We start from the raw sequence: 13,924 nt of genomic DNA, 5'->3' as shown, positions 1-13,924 counted from the left end.
GGGTCTTGCCAGGCTGGTCTCCAACTCCTAGGCTCAAGTGATCCTCCTGCCTCAGCCTCCCAAAGTGCTGGGATTACAGGCATGAGCCACCATGCCCAGCCAGACATCTTAATATATGCTATCTACTATATTATAGGCTCTTGAGAAACATTTCACTCCACAGAATGGTTCTGATCTATCCCCAGTGTTGATGCTACCAAGAGGAAAAGATTCACTACAAAGGTAGTTCACCTTTTACCAGATGTCAAATATTCCATATTACCTTTGAAAAGCAGAGATTATAAGTATTAATCCCACTGATTCAACTGTGTATATACATGAGATTTTTCTTGACCATGAATCACCACATTTGGAAGTAGAGTGGGGTTAGGAATTACAATTTACTGATCCCCTATCATGTGCCAGACACAATTATCAGGTAAGGAACTTCAAACCCTGCATTTTTTTAAACTATACTCCAAAACAGTGATTGCTTGGTCATTTCTGCAGATTCAATCAGACATTATACACACAAACACACCCATGAGACCGCATGGCACTGGGAAGATTACCCACTATTTCCCACTTATTAAGATCTGGATCATATTTCTCAATGCTCTGAAGATACGTTCCCTTTGAGTAGGAGTATCCTCCAGTGACATAAATACATCCATTCATGATGACGGCACCGCACTCCATCCTCCTTTCCATCATGGGAGCTATCTCTCTCCATTCATTTTGTTCAGGGTCATAGCATTCTGTGATTGTAGTTTGTCCACCGACTAGATAGAGCTTATTTTCAAACGGAACTGAGCACAATCCATATTCTTTTAAAAAGAGAAAAAGAAAAGAGCAATTTTTTAAAGGATAACAAACAAAAGAGATTCCACAGTGTAGTAATGTAACAATCCTTTACAATTCAGCACACAAAAAATAGGGGAGTGGTGGCATTTTGATTCTGGCACGCAATACTGCAACACTGAGGCTGAAAATCAGTCCCCGTCACCTAATTCAGATCGTCTGTTCCTGCCATGCTGCCATTATACTTCAGCTTGTCCTTAAGCTGGCTCCGTAGGAGGCCAGGGAGAAACTCACCTGACAGATCACCTTTCTGGGAATTTCCCAACACAGACACCTTTTACTTGACACCTATCTGTAAAAGATGGTAGCAGTAGAATCCTTATAGAAAGACACACTCGATAAGCGGTGGTGTCCCTTCAGGTCTTGGCAGCTGTCTCTTTAACCAGTGGCAGGCAATCTGGCACGCCTGCTGCCACAGGTGCCACATAGGGTGGCCTTGTATGCTTCTCACACTGCCAGTCCAGTTACGAACTCAAGAAGCTAAAGAAACACACCCAGACTTGTGAGGCATGACAGTCTATCATCCTTAGAAGCTGTGAAGGGCGCCCCCAGGCGGAGGGCTGCTGTGTGGGATCTGCGTCCTGGGGCTGGAAGTCTGTATATGGGGGGGTCCTCCTAGGCTGTTTTAGTGTTTTCCATTTTATCTCCCCCTCTACACCCAAACCTGCTGGGTCTTCAAAGCACCAGGATATCTCACAACTCTACTTCTTCCTTCTTCCCAGGGCTGTGACAAGAGTAAGGCTAGCGAGGTGCTTAGGGTGCAAAATGCAGGCAGGCAGAACTCTGTGAGTCATATGCACCACATGGCCTTACATTTTGTGCCTGAAACACCTCATTTGCCTCATCCTGGTCTCTGCCCTGTTTCTTCCACACCCCCGCTTTTATCACCACTCCTAGCCTGTCAGTTCACTCTCTGGGAATAACAGTCATAAAATTACACTTAAATACCCCTCGCCCCAAAGGAAGAGGAGGATTTGTCAGTGCATTCAAATTAAAGCAAGGAAAGATTTAGCGCACTATGGCTGAGCTGTTCCTTCTGCCTTGAAGTCTCTCCTCTCCCCAGGTCTCTGCACAGCTGCATCCTTCCTGTCATTCCGGTCTTATCTTACTCTCACCTCTTCAAAGGGCCTTCCCTGACCACCCAGCCTGAAGTGGCCAGTCAGGCGTCTCTACATCATCCTGTTTTAACTCTCTCCATAGCACTTCTCATTATCTGGAATGTTTCTTTTCTTTTCTTTTTTAGAGACAGGGTCTTGCTCTGTCACCCAGGTTGGAGAGCAATGGCATAATCATAGCTCAATATAGCCTCAAACTCCTGGGCTCAAGTAATCCTCCCATCTCAGCCTCTCAAGAAGCTGGGACTAGAGGTACACATCACCACAACTGGCTAATTTTTGTATTTTTGTAGAGATGGGGTCTCCCTTTGTTTCCCAGGCTGGTCTACAACTCCTGGCCTCAAGAGATCCTCCTCTACCTCAGCCTCTCAAAGTGCTGGGCTTACAGGTGTGAGCCACACCTGGCCAGGTGTGTTTCTTATCGTCTCTCTCTCCCTCCTGGCAGCACAGGAACTGTGTCCTGCCCACTAATCTATTCCTAATTGGAGAATGGGAACTGTCTGGCACCTTGTGAGAATTCAATAAACATTTGTTGAATAATGAATGAATTGTACTTTGTACACTTGTGTCCCAATGTGTCCTCACATTATAATGTAGAAGGAAAGCTTATAACAAGCAAGCCCCTCTTTAGAAAGAATAATACAATTAGAAATGTGATTTCCAGATGAGTGTGGTGGTGCACACCTGTAATCCTAGCTACTGGGGAGGCTGAGGCTGGAGGATTGCTTGAGCCCAGGAGTTCAAGGCCAGTCTGGACAACACAGTGAGACCCTGTCTCTAAAAAACAAACAAACAAAAAAGTGATTTCCTCTTTAGGAGTGGAAGACAACTTCTTATCAGTAAAGTTCTCCCTCAGTTTTTTTTTTTTGAGACAGAGTCTCACTCTGTCTCCCAGGCTGGAGTGCAGTGGTGCAATCTCGGCTCACTGCAATCTCTGCTTCCCGGGTTCAAGTGATTCTCACGCTTCAGCCACCCAAAGTAGCTGGGATTACAGGTGTGCACTGTAGCTGGGATTACAGGTGCACGCCACCATGCCTGGCTAATTTTTGTATTTTTAGTAGAGATGGGGTTTTGCTATGTTGCCCAGGTGCTAGTTTTGAACTCCTGGACTCAAGCAATGCACTGAGATTACAGGTGTAAGTCACTGTGCCCGGCCCTCCCTAGATTCTGACAGTTAAGGAAAGTCTTAGAAGACTGCATTTTTGCTTTGCTTCCACATATTTTTCTCAAGTTACTGACATCTAAGAAAATAATTATCCTACTTCTTAAAAACTCATTTGTTACTTTCCAGTTATTTATATGTTGAATTTTTATAGGATTTACTTGTTTCAAGTACTTGTGAAACACTGCTTCTATCAATTATATGAATCATTCAATTAATGGTTATTGTGAAAATTAATGATAGTTCAAAAATTTTATCATTTGGTAAAAGTGCTTCAACATCACTTACTAGGCTTTTCTTAAATTACTCAGTTTATCAAAACACCCCAATTTTTGATTCATATATTAAGAAAGCCATCTCAGTCTTTCTATAGCAGTAAAAATATTTAAAGTAAAGTGATTCCTAATGATTTTTTCTCTTTTACTCAAATGCAACACATGTTCTATTATTGTTGATAGGAACTTTTTCTTCCCGAGTTGTAACTGCTTTTTTTTCTTGTTGGTGAATCCCTCTAAGCCACTGAGGCTCCGGCACTGTGCCTTGCTCACTGTGCTCCTGGCACTGTGTATATAGCAGCATGTAGGATGCACACAGCAGATATGTTAGACGTGAATGAGTGAACAAATGAATAATCAAGAATGGGAGTGACGCCATCTATCACAGCTCAAAAGTTTGCACACAAGTATAAAACATCAACACACAGCAGTCTGTATTCAGTGTTAGATGAGTGATATGAACAAACAGCTAGAGGGATTCAGAGAAAACCACAACATCCATTTGAAATGATTTCAATTATTTTTCCTAATATATTTTCTCATTGAAGAGCCTGTAAAGCTTATGTAGTCCAACTTCCTGATTTTACTGGAAAGTAAGGCCCAAGAGCTTAATCTACTTGCCGATGGCAAGGCAGGTAAGAGCGCCAGAAGTTCTCTCCCCACTTGACACAGCTCTCCACAGGTCCTTCTTTATCACATACTGCTTCCTCTCGGCTCTTCACACACTCTTCTTCCTCAGTTTATCCCTCAACTCTGCCCCTTTCCTAGGATTCTGCCCATAGCTGTATTGCTGGTCCTACCCTCCCAAGGCATTGTATTCATCCCCATACCCACAGCCACCATCCAAGCAAACAATCCCCAGATCTCTAAATTCAGCTACCTCCCTCCTCCTCAGCTGCAGACCCACATTTCCCTTTGCGTGCTGGACAGCTCTTTTGGGTTATCCAACGATTCCTTCACTCTAAACTATAAAATTGAGCTCATCACTTCCCCTCTTCTCCCTTCCTGTCAGCTTCTCCTTCAGTACTCCCCATTCTCCCAGACAACCAGCCAGAGCCCCTGAGATGACGGTCAACTCCTTTCTGTCCCTCATCTCCTGTATACTGTCAGTCAAGGAAGCAATCAGCTGTTGAATACATGACATTGATCACATCAGCCCCTCTTTTTACTCCTACCACTTCTTCAGGCTTTCAGCATTTCTCCCTTGGTTAAACACAATAGTCTTAGTAGATCCCCTTGCTGTCTTTCTCCCAATCTACCTAAAAGGAGTTCTCTTTTTAAAACCAGAGCTGGGCCAGGCTCAGTGGCTCAGGCCTGTAATCCCAGTCCTTTGGGAGGCTGAGGCAGGTGGATGACTTTAGGCCAGGAGTTCAAGACTAGCCTGGCCACCATGGTGAAACCTTGTCTCTACTTAAAAAAAAATACAAAAATTAGCCAGGCGTGGTGGCGCATGACTGTAATCCCAGCTACCTGGGAGGCTGAGACACAAGAGTCGCTGAACCCAAGATTGCACCACTGCACTCCAGCCTGGGCAACAGAGTGAGACTGTCTTAAAAACAAAACAAAACAAACAAAACAACAACAACAAAAAACAAACCTAGACCTGATCACACATCATTCTCTTGCCTGAAAACCTTTGATGATTCTGCATTTTAAAAATTACCCAGACTGAGCTGGGTGCGGTGCCTCACGCCTGTAATTCCAGCACTTTGGGAGGCTGAGGAAGGTGAATCACAAGGTCAGGAGTTCGAGACTGCCTGGCCAACATGGTGAAACCCCGTCTCTACTAAAAATACAAAAAATTAGGGCCGGGCGCGGTGGCTCACGCCTGTAATCCCAGCACTTTGGGAGGCCGAGGTGGGTGGATCACGAGGTCAGGGGTTCAAGACCAGCCTGACCAACATGGTGAAACCCCATCTCTACTAAAAATACAAAAATTAGCTTGGCGTGGTGGCGGGCGCCTGTAATCCCAGCTACTAAGGAGGCTGAGGCAGGAGAATTGCTTGAACCCAGGAGGCGGAGGTTGCAGTGAGCCGAGATCGCGCCACTGTACTCCAGCCTGGGCAAAAGAGCGAGACTCCATCTAAAAAAAAAAAAACAAAAAAAACCAAAAAATTAGCCAGGCATAGTGGTGGCGCCTGTAATCTCAGCTACTCAGGAGGCTGAGGCAGGAGAATAGCTTGAACCTGGGATGTGGAGGTTACAGTGAGCCGAGATCACTCCACTCCACTACAGCCTGGGCAACAAAGCGAGACTCCATCTCAAAAAACAAACAAAAAAATTCCCCAGACTGCCATTCAAAGCTCTCCATGACATGCTCTCCAACTGAGCTCTCCCATCCGATCTCCCATTCTACCCTCTTACATTCCATTCATTCATGTCTACTCCCAGGTAATGGAATACACCTGAAACTTTCCTTTCCACCTTCCTCCACTGGACTGACTTCTTGCCAGAAAAACCCTTCCTCAAGAACTACCTTCCTTATCTGGGGCTATTCTTTAAGGCCCAGATCAAAACCACCCACCGTTGGAAGCATTCTAAGATGGTCAGATTTCCCTTAATTAGACTTACACTCACTTTATTCTCAATTTCAATAGCACTTGTTTTTACAGAACTTAACAGAGACTGCCTTGTATTTCCATTATGTATATTTATTTGCTCCTGGATTCTGAGCTCCTATGGTAGTAGAGACTAGCACTTAATCATCTTATATAATTATCAGAATCCTACCTTTTCCAATGTAGGGTCTCAATAAATGTCACCTTGAATTCAATGTAACTACAGTCTCGTGTTTTCCAATTATACAAACTACCCCATTAAAGGGGTTAAGATAAAATATAATACTTATATTATCTTTACAAAATAATAGTAGTCATTTCTTCTCAGTGTAAGTAATGTATCTCTATGGGGTCAACTCAAGGATGACATTTTAATTCCTCAGGAGGTGCTGCTAAAATCCATAAGAAACAAACCTTGCTATAATTCAGTGGATGCAGATACACAGCCTTCAAGAGCTTAAGGATTTAACAGACTAGCTAAGCGAAGCCACCCAGGAGCAAGAAAAACAATGGCACAGGACCCCTAGGTCAGTGACGTGAGAAGAATTGGAAGGACCGTGGTGAAACGGAGCACACAAGCCTCATTTAAGGGAACAGCTGCCCCCGGCTCCTGTGACTGCTGACTAGAAGGAATACATCCAAGGCTGCCGAGTCTTCCCATTTCTCCTAAAGGACGGAAATCATGATTTTTATTTGAAATCTCCTAAATTTTAAACATTGGTAACAAGCCAGTTCAAAAATATTTTAAGGACTGTGAAAGCTAAATAGAACACATCATGCAAGGTACTGATTTAAAATCTGTTTTTTATGTTTTATCAGGAAAAAGTTCAACATAAATCAAAACTTTACACATGGATGTGTATTATATGTTACCATTGATTTATACTACAATTTAACATTTATTTTGGATTTTTAATTTGCCATGGCTTATTAATACTTTGGATTAAGTCCAAAGTGACACTGTTTCTCAGACTCCTTTTCATGTAGTTAATAAGCTATATGAAATCTGTTATGGGAAACTTATTTTTGAGGGAACCTCTTAATGACATATACATTAAGTTTATAATATAAATAACTGCCCTCTAATTTATGAATTCTGACTTTTCATACACTGGATTTTCTTTGTAAAGATAAGTCTATCCACAAAATAGGCAGAGTAACATCTAACTCCTAAGGTTAACATGAGGTTCAGGTGAGCTAATAGTGAAGTTCAAGCCAGACTGTCTAGGTTTGAACCTCAGTTCTAATAAGCACTAGCTGGCTAACCTTGGGCAATTTGTTTGATCTCTTTGTACCTCAGTGTCCTATAAAATGTGTTAAGAACAGTACCTAGCTCATGGAATTATTTTGAGGTTTAAACAGATTATACATGTAAAGTAACTGGAATAGTTTGTGCCTGCCACACACCGACTAAATAAATGCTAGCTATTACTCACTATGAGTTGTTATTATTCCTTTCCATTATAACTCATTGATGACAGCAGAAAGTGGTGGGGAGTATGGGATGGTCCATTTGGGCTACTAGGAGGCAAAAGTTTACCCATTCCATGACGTCTTTGGAGCCAGGGAAGCCTGTGGCTAAAGTTTCTTCTCACGCAAAGCCTGGGCATATGGAGATGCAGCACCAGATTTAGGTGTGCTTCAGCTGAACCATCATATGGGATAGATGATGTATGGGCTGGAAGTAGCGGCCTTGGTTGAAAGCAGGACAGTCTGCTCCCTTAAGGAGAGGCAGACTGTTTAGTGGCTACAGCACAAGTTATGGAATCAGACCGCCAGATTTTGAATCCTGGTCCACCACTTTCAAACTGTGAAACTGTGACCTTGGAAAAGTTACTTATTGTTTCTAAGCCTCCATTTCCAGATATGTAAAACAGTGACAAACAATACCTGCTCACAGACTTGTAGTGAGAATCTGAGGTAATACACATATGAAGTGCTTAGCCAGTGCCTGATCTATGGTAAGCATTACTAGTTCTCACAGATGGTTCCAGCTTGGAATTTCAACTACCCTCTCCACTGACCCACATGGAAGCCTGATGCTCTATGGAAAATGATTCAAGGTAACATGGTGGTATGATGATGTGAATCTTTCCTAATGAAAGTAACTTAAACCTATGGCATAACTGAAATAGACTAAAACCTGCGCTTCCCTCTGAGCTCTTCACAAAGAGACAAGTCAAAGAACAAAAGACATTCAAGAAGGCAGGCCGTTCCTTATGGGCAGACAGCATGTTCCCTGTATGAGTGTTAAGGTAAGGCCAACATATGGCTCTGCACATTGTAGGAGTGAGTGCTTAATAGTAAGTGAAACCTAGAAAGAATATGCTTCTAAAACAGGAAACAATCTCTAGCTGAACTTCAATCACTGGGTACCCTTTCTGACTATTTGATAGAATGGTGCTTTTCAGCTACTTATGAACATTGTGTTTTATATAATTCATGTTGTAAATGAAAGATGGCACAGAAAGGAAAACACGAAAAAGAATTAAGTGGAAAAAATTTTTAAAGATGCTAACATTTTTGACCACATAGACTTATAATGTGCACTGTATAAAGATATCAGGGAGGCCGGGCGTGGTGGCTCACGCCTGTAATCCCAGTACTTTGGGAGGCTGAGGCGGGCGAATCACGAGGTCAGGAGATCAAGACCATCCTGGCGAACATGGTGAAACCCCATCTCTACTAAAAATACAAAAAAATTAGCCAGGCGTGGTGGTGGGCGCCTGTAGTCCCAGCTTCTAGGGAGGCTGAGGCAGGAGAATGGCGTGAACCCAGGAGGCGGCGGAGCTTGCAGTGAGCCGAGATCGCGCCACTGCACTCCGCCTGGGCGACAGAGCAAGACTCCGTCTCAAAAAAAAAAAAAAAAAAAATTAAGACATCAGGGAAAATATTTGTAGATGTGACCCAATCAGAATCTCATTGTGATTATTGTTGGGCGGATATATATGAATATTCTGAGACTTTTAATTCTGCCCATGTATAGTCTGTAATAAAATCAGCATTTTCTATTTCCAGCCCATTTTTAGCCATCGTATATGCTGATAAACTGCATCACAACATATACTATTTGAGATAGTATTTCTGTTACCTGGATGTGGACTGGAGGTGATGAGGCTCCATTCGTTGATGTCGGAATTGTAGCTCTGAACCTTGTCATAGGTGCAGCTTCCTCTGTAGCCACAGTGGCCACCAATGACGTAGATAACATCATGTAAGACACAGGCAGTAGCATTTCCCACACCTATGTATTAATTAAAATCACATCTTTAGATTGATCTTTTGTTCTTTTTTGCAGTGAACACTGGGCTAAATATATTGTTGTTTTTGTTATTACTGATGGTAAAATGCAAGGTACTGTGCTAAGTGCTATAAGGGACAAAAGAATAAAGAGAGAAGGCTCCTTGTGCTCCTAAGAGAGGGTGAGACGTGCACACAAATACAGCCATGCACCACGCATAATGACCTCCATAAAATTATAATGGAGTGGAAAACTTCCTATCACCTAGTGATATTGTTGTAGCTGTTTTAAAGACATGACATAGTAGGCCGGGCGTGGTGGCTCAAGCCTGTAATCCCAGCAATTTGGGAGGATGAGACGGGTGGATCACGAGGTCAGGAAATCAAGCCCATCCTGGCTAACCCAGTGAAACCCCATCTCTACTAAAAAATACAAAAAACTAACTGGGTGACATGGCGGGCACCTGTAGTCCCAGCTACTTGGGAGGCTGAGCCAGGAGAATGGCGTAAACCCGGGAGGCGGAGCTTGCAGTGAGCTGAGATCCGGCCACTGCACTCCAGCCTGGGCAACAGAGCCAGACTCTGTCTCAAAAAAAAAGAAAAAAAAAAAAAGACATGACATAAAGCATTCTCATGTGTTTCTGGTGATGCTGGTGTAAATAAATCTACGCCTCTGGCAGGTCCTTCAAGAGGTATTCCAGAAGAAGGCGTTGTTATCATAGGAGAGGACGGCTCTATGCCTGTTTTCGCCCCTGGAAGCCTGCAAGTGGGACAAGATGTGGAGGTGGAAGATATCGTGATATTGATGATTCTGACACTGATGATCCTGACCCTGTAGAGGCCTTGGCTAATGTGTGTGTCTGTGTCTTACTTTTTAACAAAAAAGTTTAACAAGTAAAAAAAATCAATAAATAAGTTATATATATATAATATATATAAAAGCTTATAGAATAAGGATAAAGAAAATATTTTTGTAAGCTATACAAAGTCTACAGTAATGCCTGTAATTCCAGCAGTTTAGGAGGCTGAGGAGGGAGGATCACTTGAGCCCAGGAGTTTGAGACCAGCCTGGACAACAAAGTGAGACCACATCTCTACAAAAAATAAAAAATTAGCCACGTGTGATGGCATATGCCTGTAGTTCCAGCTACTCAGGAGGCTGAGACGGGAGAATCGCTTGATCTCAGGAGGTCAAGGCTGCAGTGAGTTATGTTTGCATCACTGAAGTCCAGCCTAGGTGTCAGAGCAAGATCCTGTCTCAAAAAAAGTAAAAAGTAAAGACTACGGTAGTGTACAGTAATGTCCTAGGCCTTCACAATCCCTCCCCACTCACTCACTGAATCAACCAGAACAACCTCCAGTCCTGCAAGCTCCATTCGTGGTAATTGCCCTAAATAGGTCTACCATTTTTATCTTTTATACTGTATTTGTACTGTACCTTTTCTATGTTTAGATACACAAAGACTCACCATTGTGTTATACTGCTTAGAGTATTCAGTATAGTAACATGCTGTATAGGATTGAAGCCTAGGAGTAACAGGCTATCCCACACAGCCTAGGTGTGTGTTAGGCTATACTATTAGTATGGTATAGCCTGTTGTGTAAGTATAATGTTCACATGACAAAATTGCCTAATCACACATTTCTCAGAACATATCCCCATTGTTGTTAAGTGGTACATGGCTGCAATTAGAACAGTAGGTATAAAATGGAAGAAACACAATTAAAAAGGGACAGATGAACTGCTGGGCATGGTCAGGGCAAGGAAACCCTGCATTTGACAAGGGAAATCACAGCAGGTGGTGGTGGTATTTGACCTGGGTGATGGTAGGAAGTTGGCAGGTATGGGTGAGAGGAAGCCATTCTAGACAGAGGGAAAAGCCAGTGCAAAGGCTTACTGGACAATGTCAAGTAGCCCAGTTTGACCAGGCCAGATGGCACACTGGGGGTTGTTACATGGGACTTTAAGGCTGGCATGGTAAGTTGAAGCCATATAGCAAAGGATACTGATGCCCAACAAAGAATCTGGATTTAATTCGGCCAGATTTTAAAGGTTTTTAAACAGAGTAATAGAGTGACTAACAAAGGAAGAACAGGTACCAGAAAGATCTAGTTACTGGCCAGGGTGGGCAGTCTCAAGGGCCTGATTTTGAAGGGGCTTTGGGTATGGAGGGAAGAGCATAGAGGAAAGAGACAGGTAAAACACACAGTCTTGATGACTGACTGAGGCAGAGGCAAACCAGACTGATTCTGAGGTCCTGAGCTGGGAAAACTGGAATCACTGATGCTAAAACAAGGAGGAGGAGGGGGAGGGAAGGCAAGGAGGGGAAGGAGGGGGAGGAGAAGGAGGAGGAGAAGGAAGGAGGAAGAAGGAGGAGGAGGGGGAGGGAGGAGGAGGGAGGGAGGGGGGAAAAGGAGGAGGAGGAGGAGGAGGGGGAGAAAATGGGTTCAGAGGGACGACGAAAAAAGGAAGAAAGATGATGAGGATCATTTTAGTTGAAAATGTTGGTTTTGTCTTTCCACCAACTTTTACTTAGCACTATTTTGCAGGATACAGTTCAATCTTCTTGTACCTTTCTATTCCAAAATAAAAGTGGGTTTATAAGTAGAGCAGTTATAATGGAAAAAAATAAAGACTTAGGAGTTCCTAAACAGCCAAGTATGTATTTCCTCTCTGTACATTAGTGAACTTAATTTGGGTCTAGGACCAAAAAAGGAAATAAATTTTAAATTTGACTGTACCCAAATTAAGTTCATTACCAGAGAAAGCTGCTAATTCACTCCAAGTCTACAAAATAAAACGAACTGAAAAAAAAGTCATCCTTTCTACCGAAAAATGGGAATCTAAAAGTTCAGTATGGCTGGGTGTGGAGGCTCACACCTATAATCCCAGCACTTTGGGAGGCCAAGGTAGGAGAATCACTTGAGGCCAGGGGTTCAAGACCAGCCTGGGCAACATAGTGAGACCCCCCCATTTCTATTTTTAAAAATTAAAAATAAAACTTTAAAAATTGTTTTAAAAAAGTTCTGTATGTGTCCACCCACCAAAACAAGTATTAGTCAAAACTGCACATAACTGGCAAAGTGTTACCTCTCCCTGGGATGACTAGATATAAACAAGAATCAAAGCTTTGAGTTCACAGTATAAAACTGGAATTTCAGACCCAGTTAGCAGGTGAGGGAGGACTTTGAGGTATGAGGGTCTCCCTCTCCACTCAAGGTTAAGGCAAGCACACATATGGCTTTTCTTTCACAATAGACACACCATCGCAGCATATTTTTTTTCAGCAAGCACTGTTCTAAATATAAATTTAAAAAATTTCAGTAAAGCAATAAGCTTTCATTCTCAAAGAAATATACGCTGAACCCACCCTTGTAATCCCAGCACTTTGGGAGGCCAAGGTTGGGGAATCACTTGAGGTCAGGAGTTCAAGACCAGCCTGGCCAACATGGTGAAACCCCGTCTCCACGAAAAATGCAAAAATTAGCTAGGTGTGGTGGCACATGCCTGTAATCCCAGCTACTCAGGAGGCTGAGGCAGGAGAATTGCTTGAACTTGGGAGGCAGAGGTTGCAGTGAGCCAAGATCACGTCACTGCACTCCAGCCTGGGAGACAGAGTGAGACTCCATCTCAAAAAAAAAAAAAAAAAAAAAGAAAGAAATATACTCTGAACCACAAAACCACTGAAACTGTTACATCATCCTTAAAAAACAGAATCAGAAATGTATGCTAGTTTACAATAGCTGCTTAAATATATGGACTTTCCTTGTTTCTTCTGCAGAAGAGAAGTCAGGACATTCAGAGCCCTCCTGGAATGGCCAAGTAGTGGTGAGGCTCAGGCAAAGCCAAAAACCAGGGGAGCAACAGCACCGGGTTTTCCGCTACCTTCTCCCACCCTGGTGTGAGAGTGGTCACGACTTAACATGAAATGAATTTCTGCTCTATCAGAGCTGACATGTCCTTCAATACCGACATTCAGGACAATCATGCCTAACATTTATAGCATGCTTACTCTGTGTATAGCATGCTTACACTATTCTAGGCACTTCACAAGCATAGATTCATTTAATCCTCTCAGTGATCCGAGACTAGGTAATATTGTCATCCCCATTACACAGATGACAAAACGGGGGCACAGGGTGATTAAACAATTTGCCAGAGCTCATCAGCAAGTAAGAGGAAAGCAGGGATCTGGATGCAGGCAGTTTAGCTTCAGAGGCAGCACGCCTGATCCCAAGACTGTTCTGCCTCTCAGCTTCCTGCCTGTCATCCAAGGATCACACCAGGTCAGATTTCCAGACCAGGTCAAATTCCCACACTCTCACTAGCATTAAAAAAGAAACAGAAAAGCCTGGGAAGAAACATTTGGGACAAAATGATACAAATTTGGTAACAACCTACCAGTTGTTTTTGTACAGCTCCTCAGCACCAATGAATAAATACAATGAAATAAGATTCCGGTTCAACTTTTCTTCCAGTAGGAGAGAAGGAGAGCAAGGCTAACAAATCGCCAAACACAGAAGAAAATAGTGTTTATCGGCCGGGCGCGGTGGCTCAAGCCTGTAATCCCAGCACTTTGGGAGGCCGAGACGGGCGGATCACGAGGTCAGGAGATCGAGACCATCCTGGCTAACACGGTGAAACCCCGTGTCTACTAAAAAATACAAAAAAATAGCCGGGCGCGGTGGCGGGCGCCTGTAGTCGCAACTACTCGGGAGGCTGAGGCAGGAGAA

The 13,924-nt window shown here is 43.2% G+C and overlaps 1 protein-coding gene across 1 annotated transcript in view; it reads right to left on the bottom strand.

Annotated features, from left to right (window-relative positions):
- Positions 1-333: 333 nt before the first annotated feature.
- Positions 334-13,924, bottom strand: part of LOC112636623 (kelch-like protein 23) — a 57,236-nt gene continuing 43,645 nt past the window's right edge. Inside the window, exons 5-6 of the mRNA XM_025405413.1 lie at positions 9,042-9,194; positions 334-806 (exon numbers count right to left, since the gene is read on the bottom strand). Coding sequence (XP_025261198.1) covers positions 496-806; positions 9,042-9,194 — 464 coding nt within the window. The 3' untranslated portion in view covers positions 334-495. The remainder of the gene's footprint in view (positions 807-9,041; positions 9,195-13,924) is intronic.

Source organism: Theropithecus gelada, chromosome 12 (genome assembly GCF_003255815.1).
Source record: "Theropithecus gelada isolate Dixy chromosome 12, Tgel_1.0, whole genome shotgun sequence".
NCBI classification, from domain to species: Eukaryota; Metazoa; Chordata; class Mammalia; order Primates; family Cercopithecidae; genus Theropithecus; species Theropithecus gelada.
Note: the sequence above shows the minus strand (reverse complement) of the source record. Positions and strands in the feature narration are given on the sequence as shown.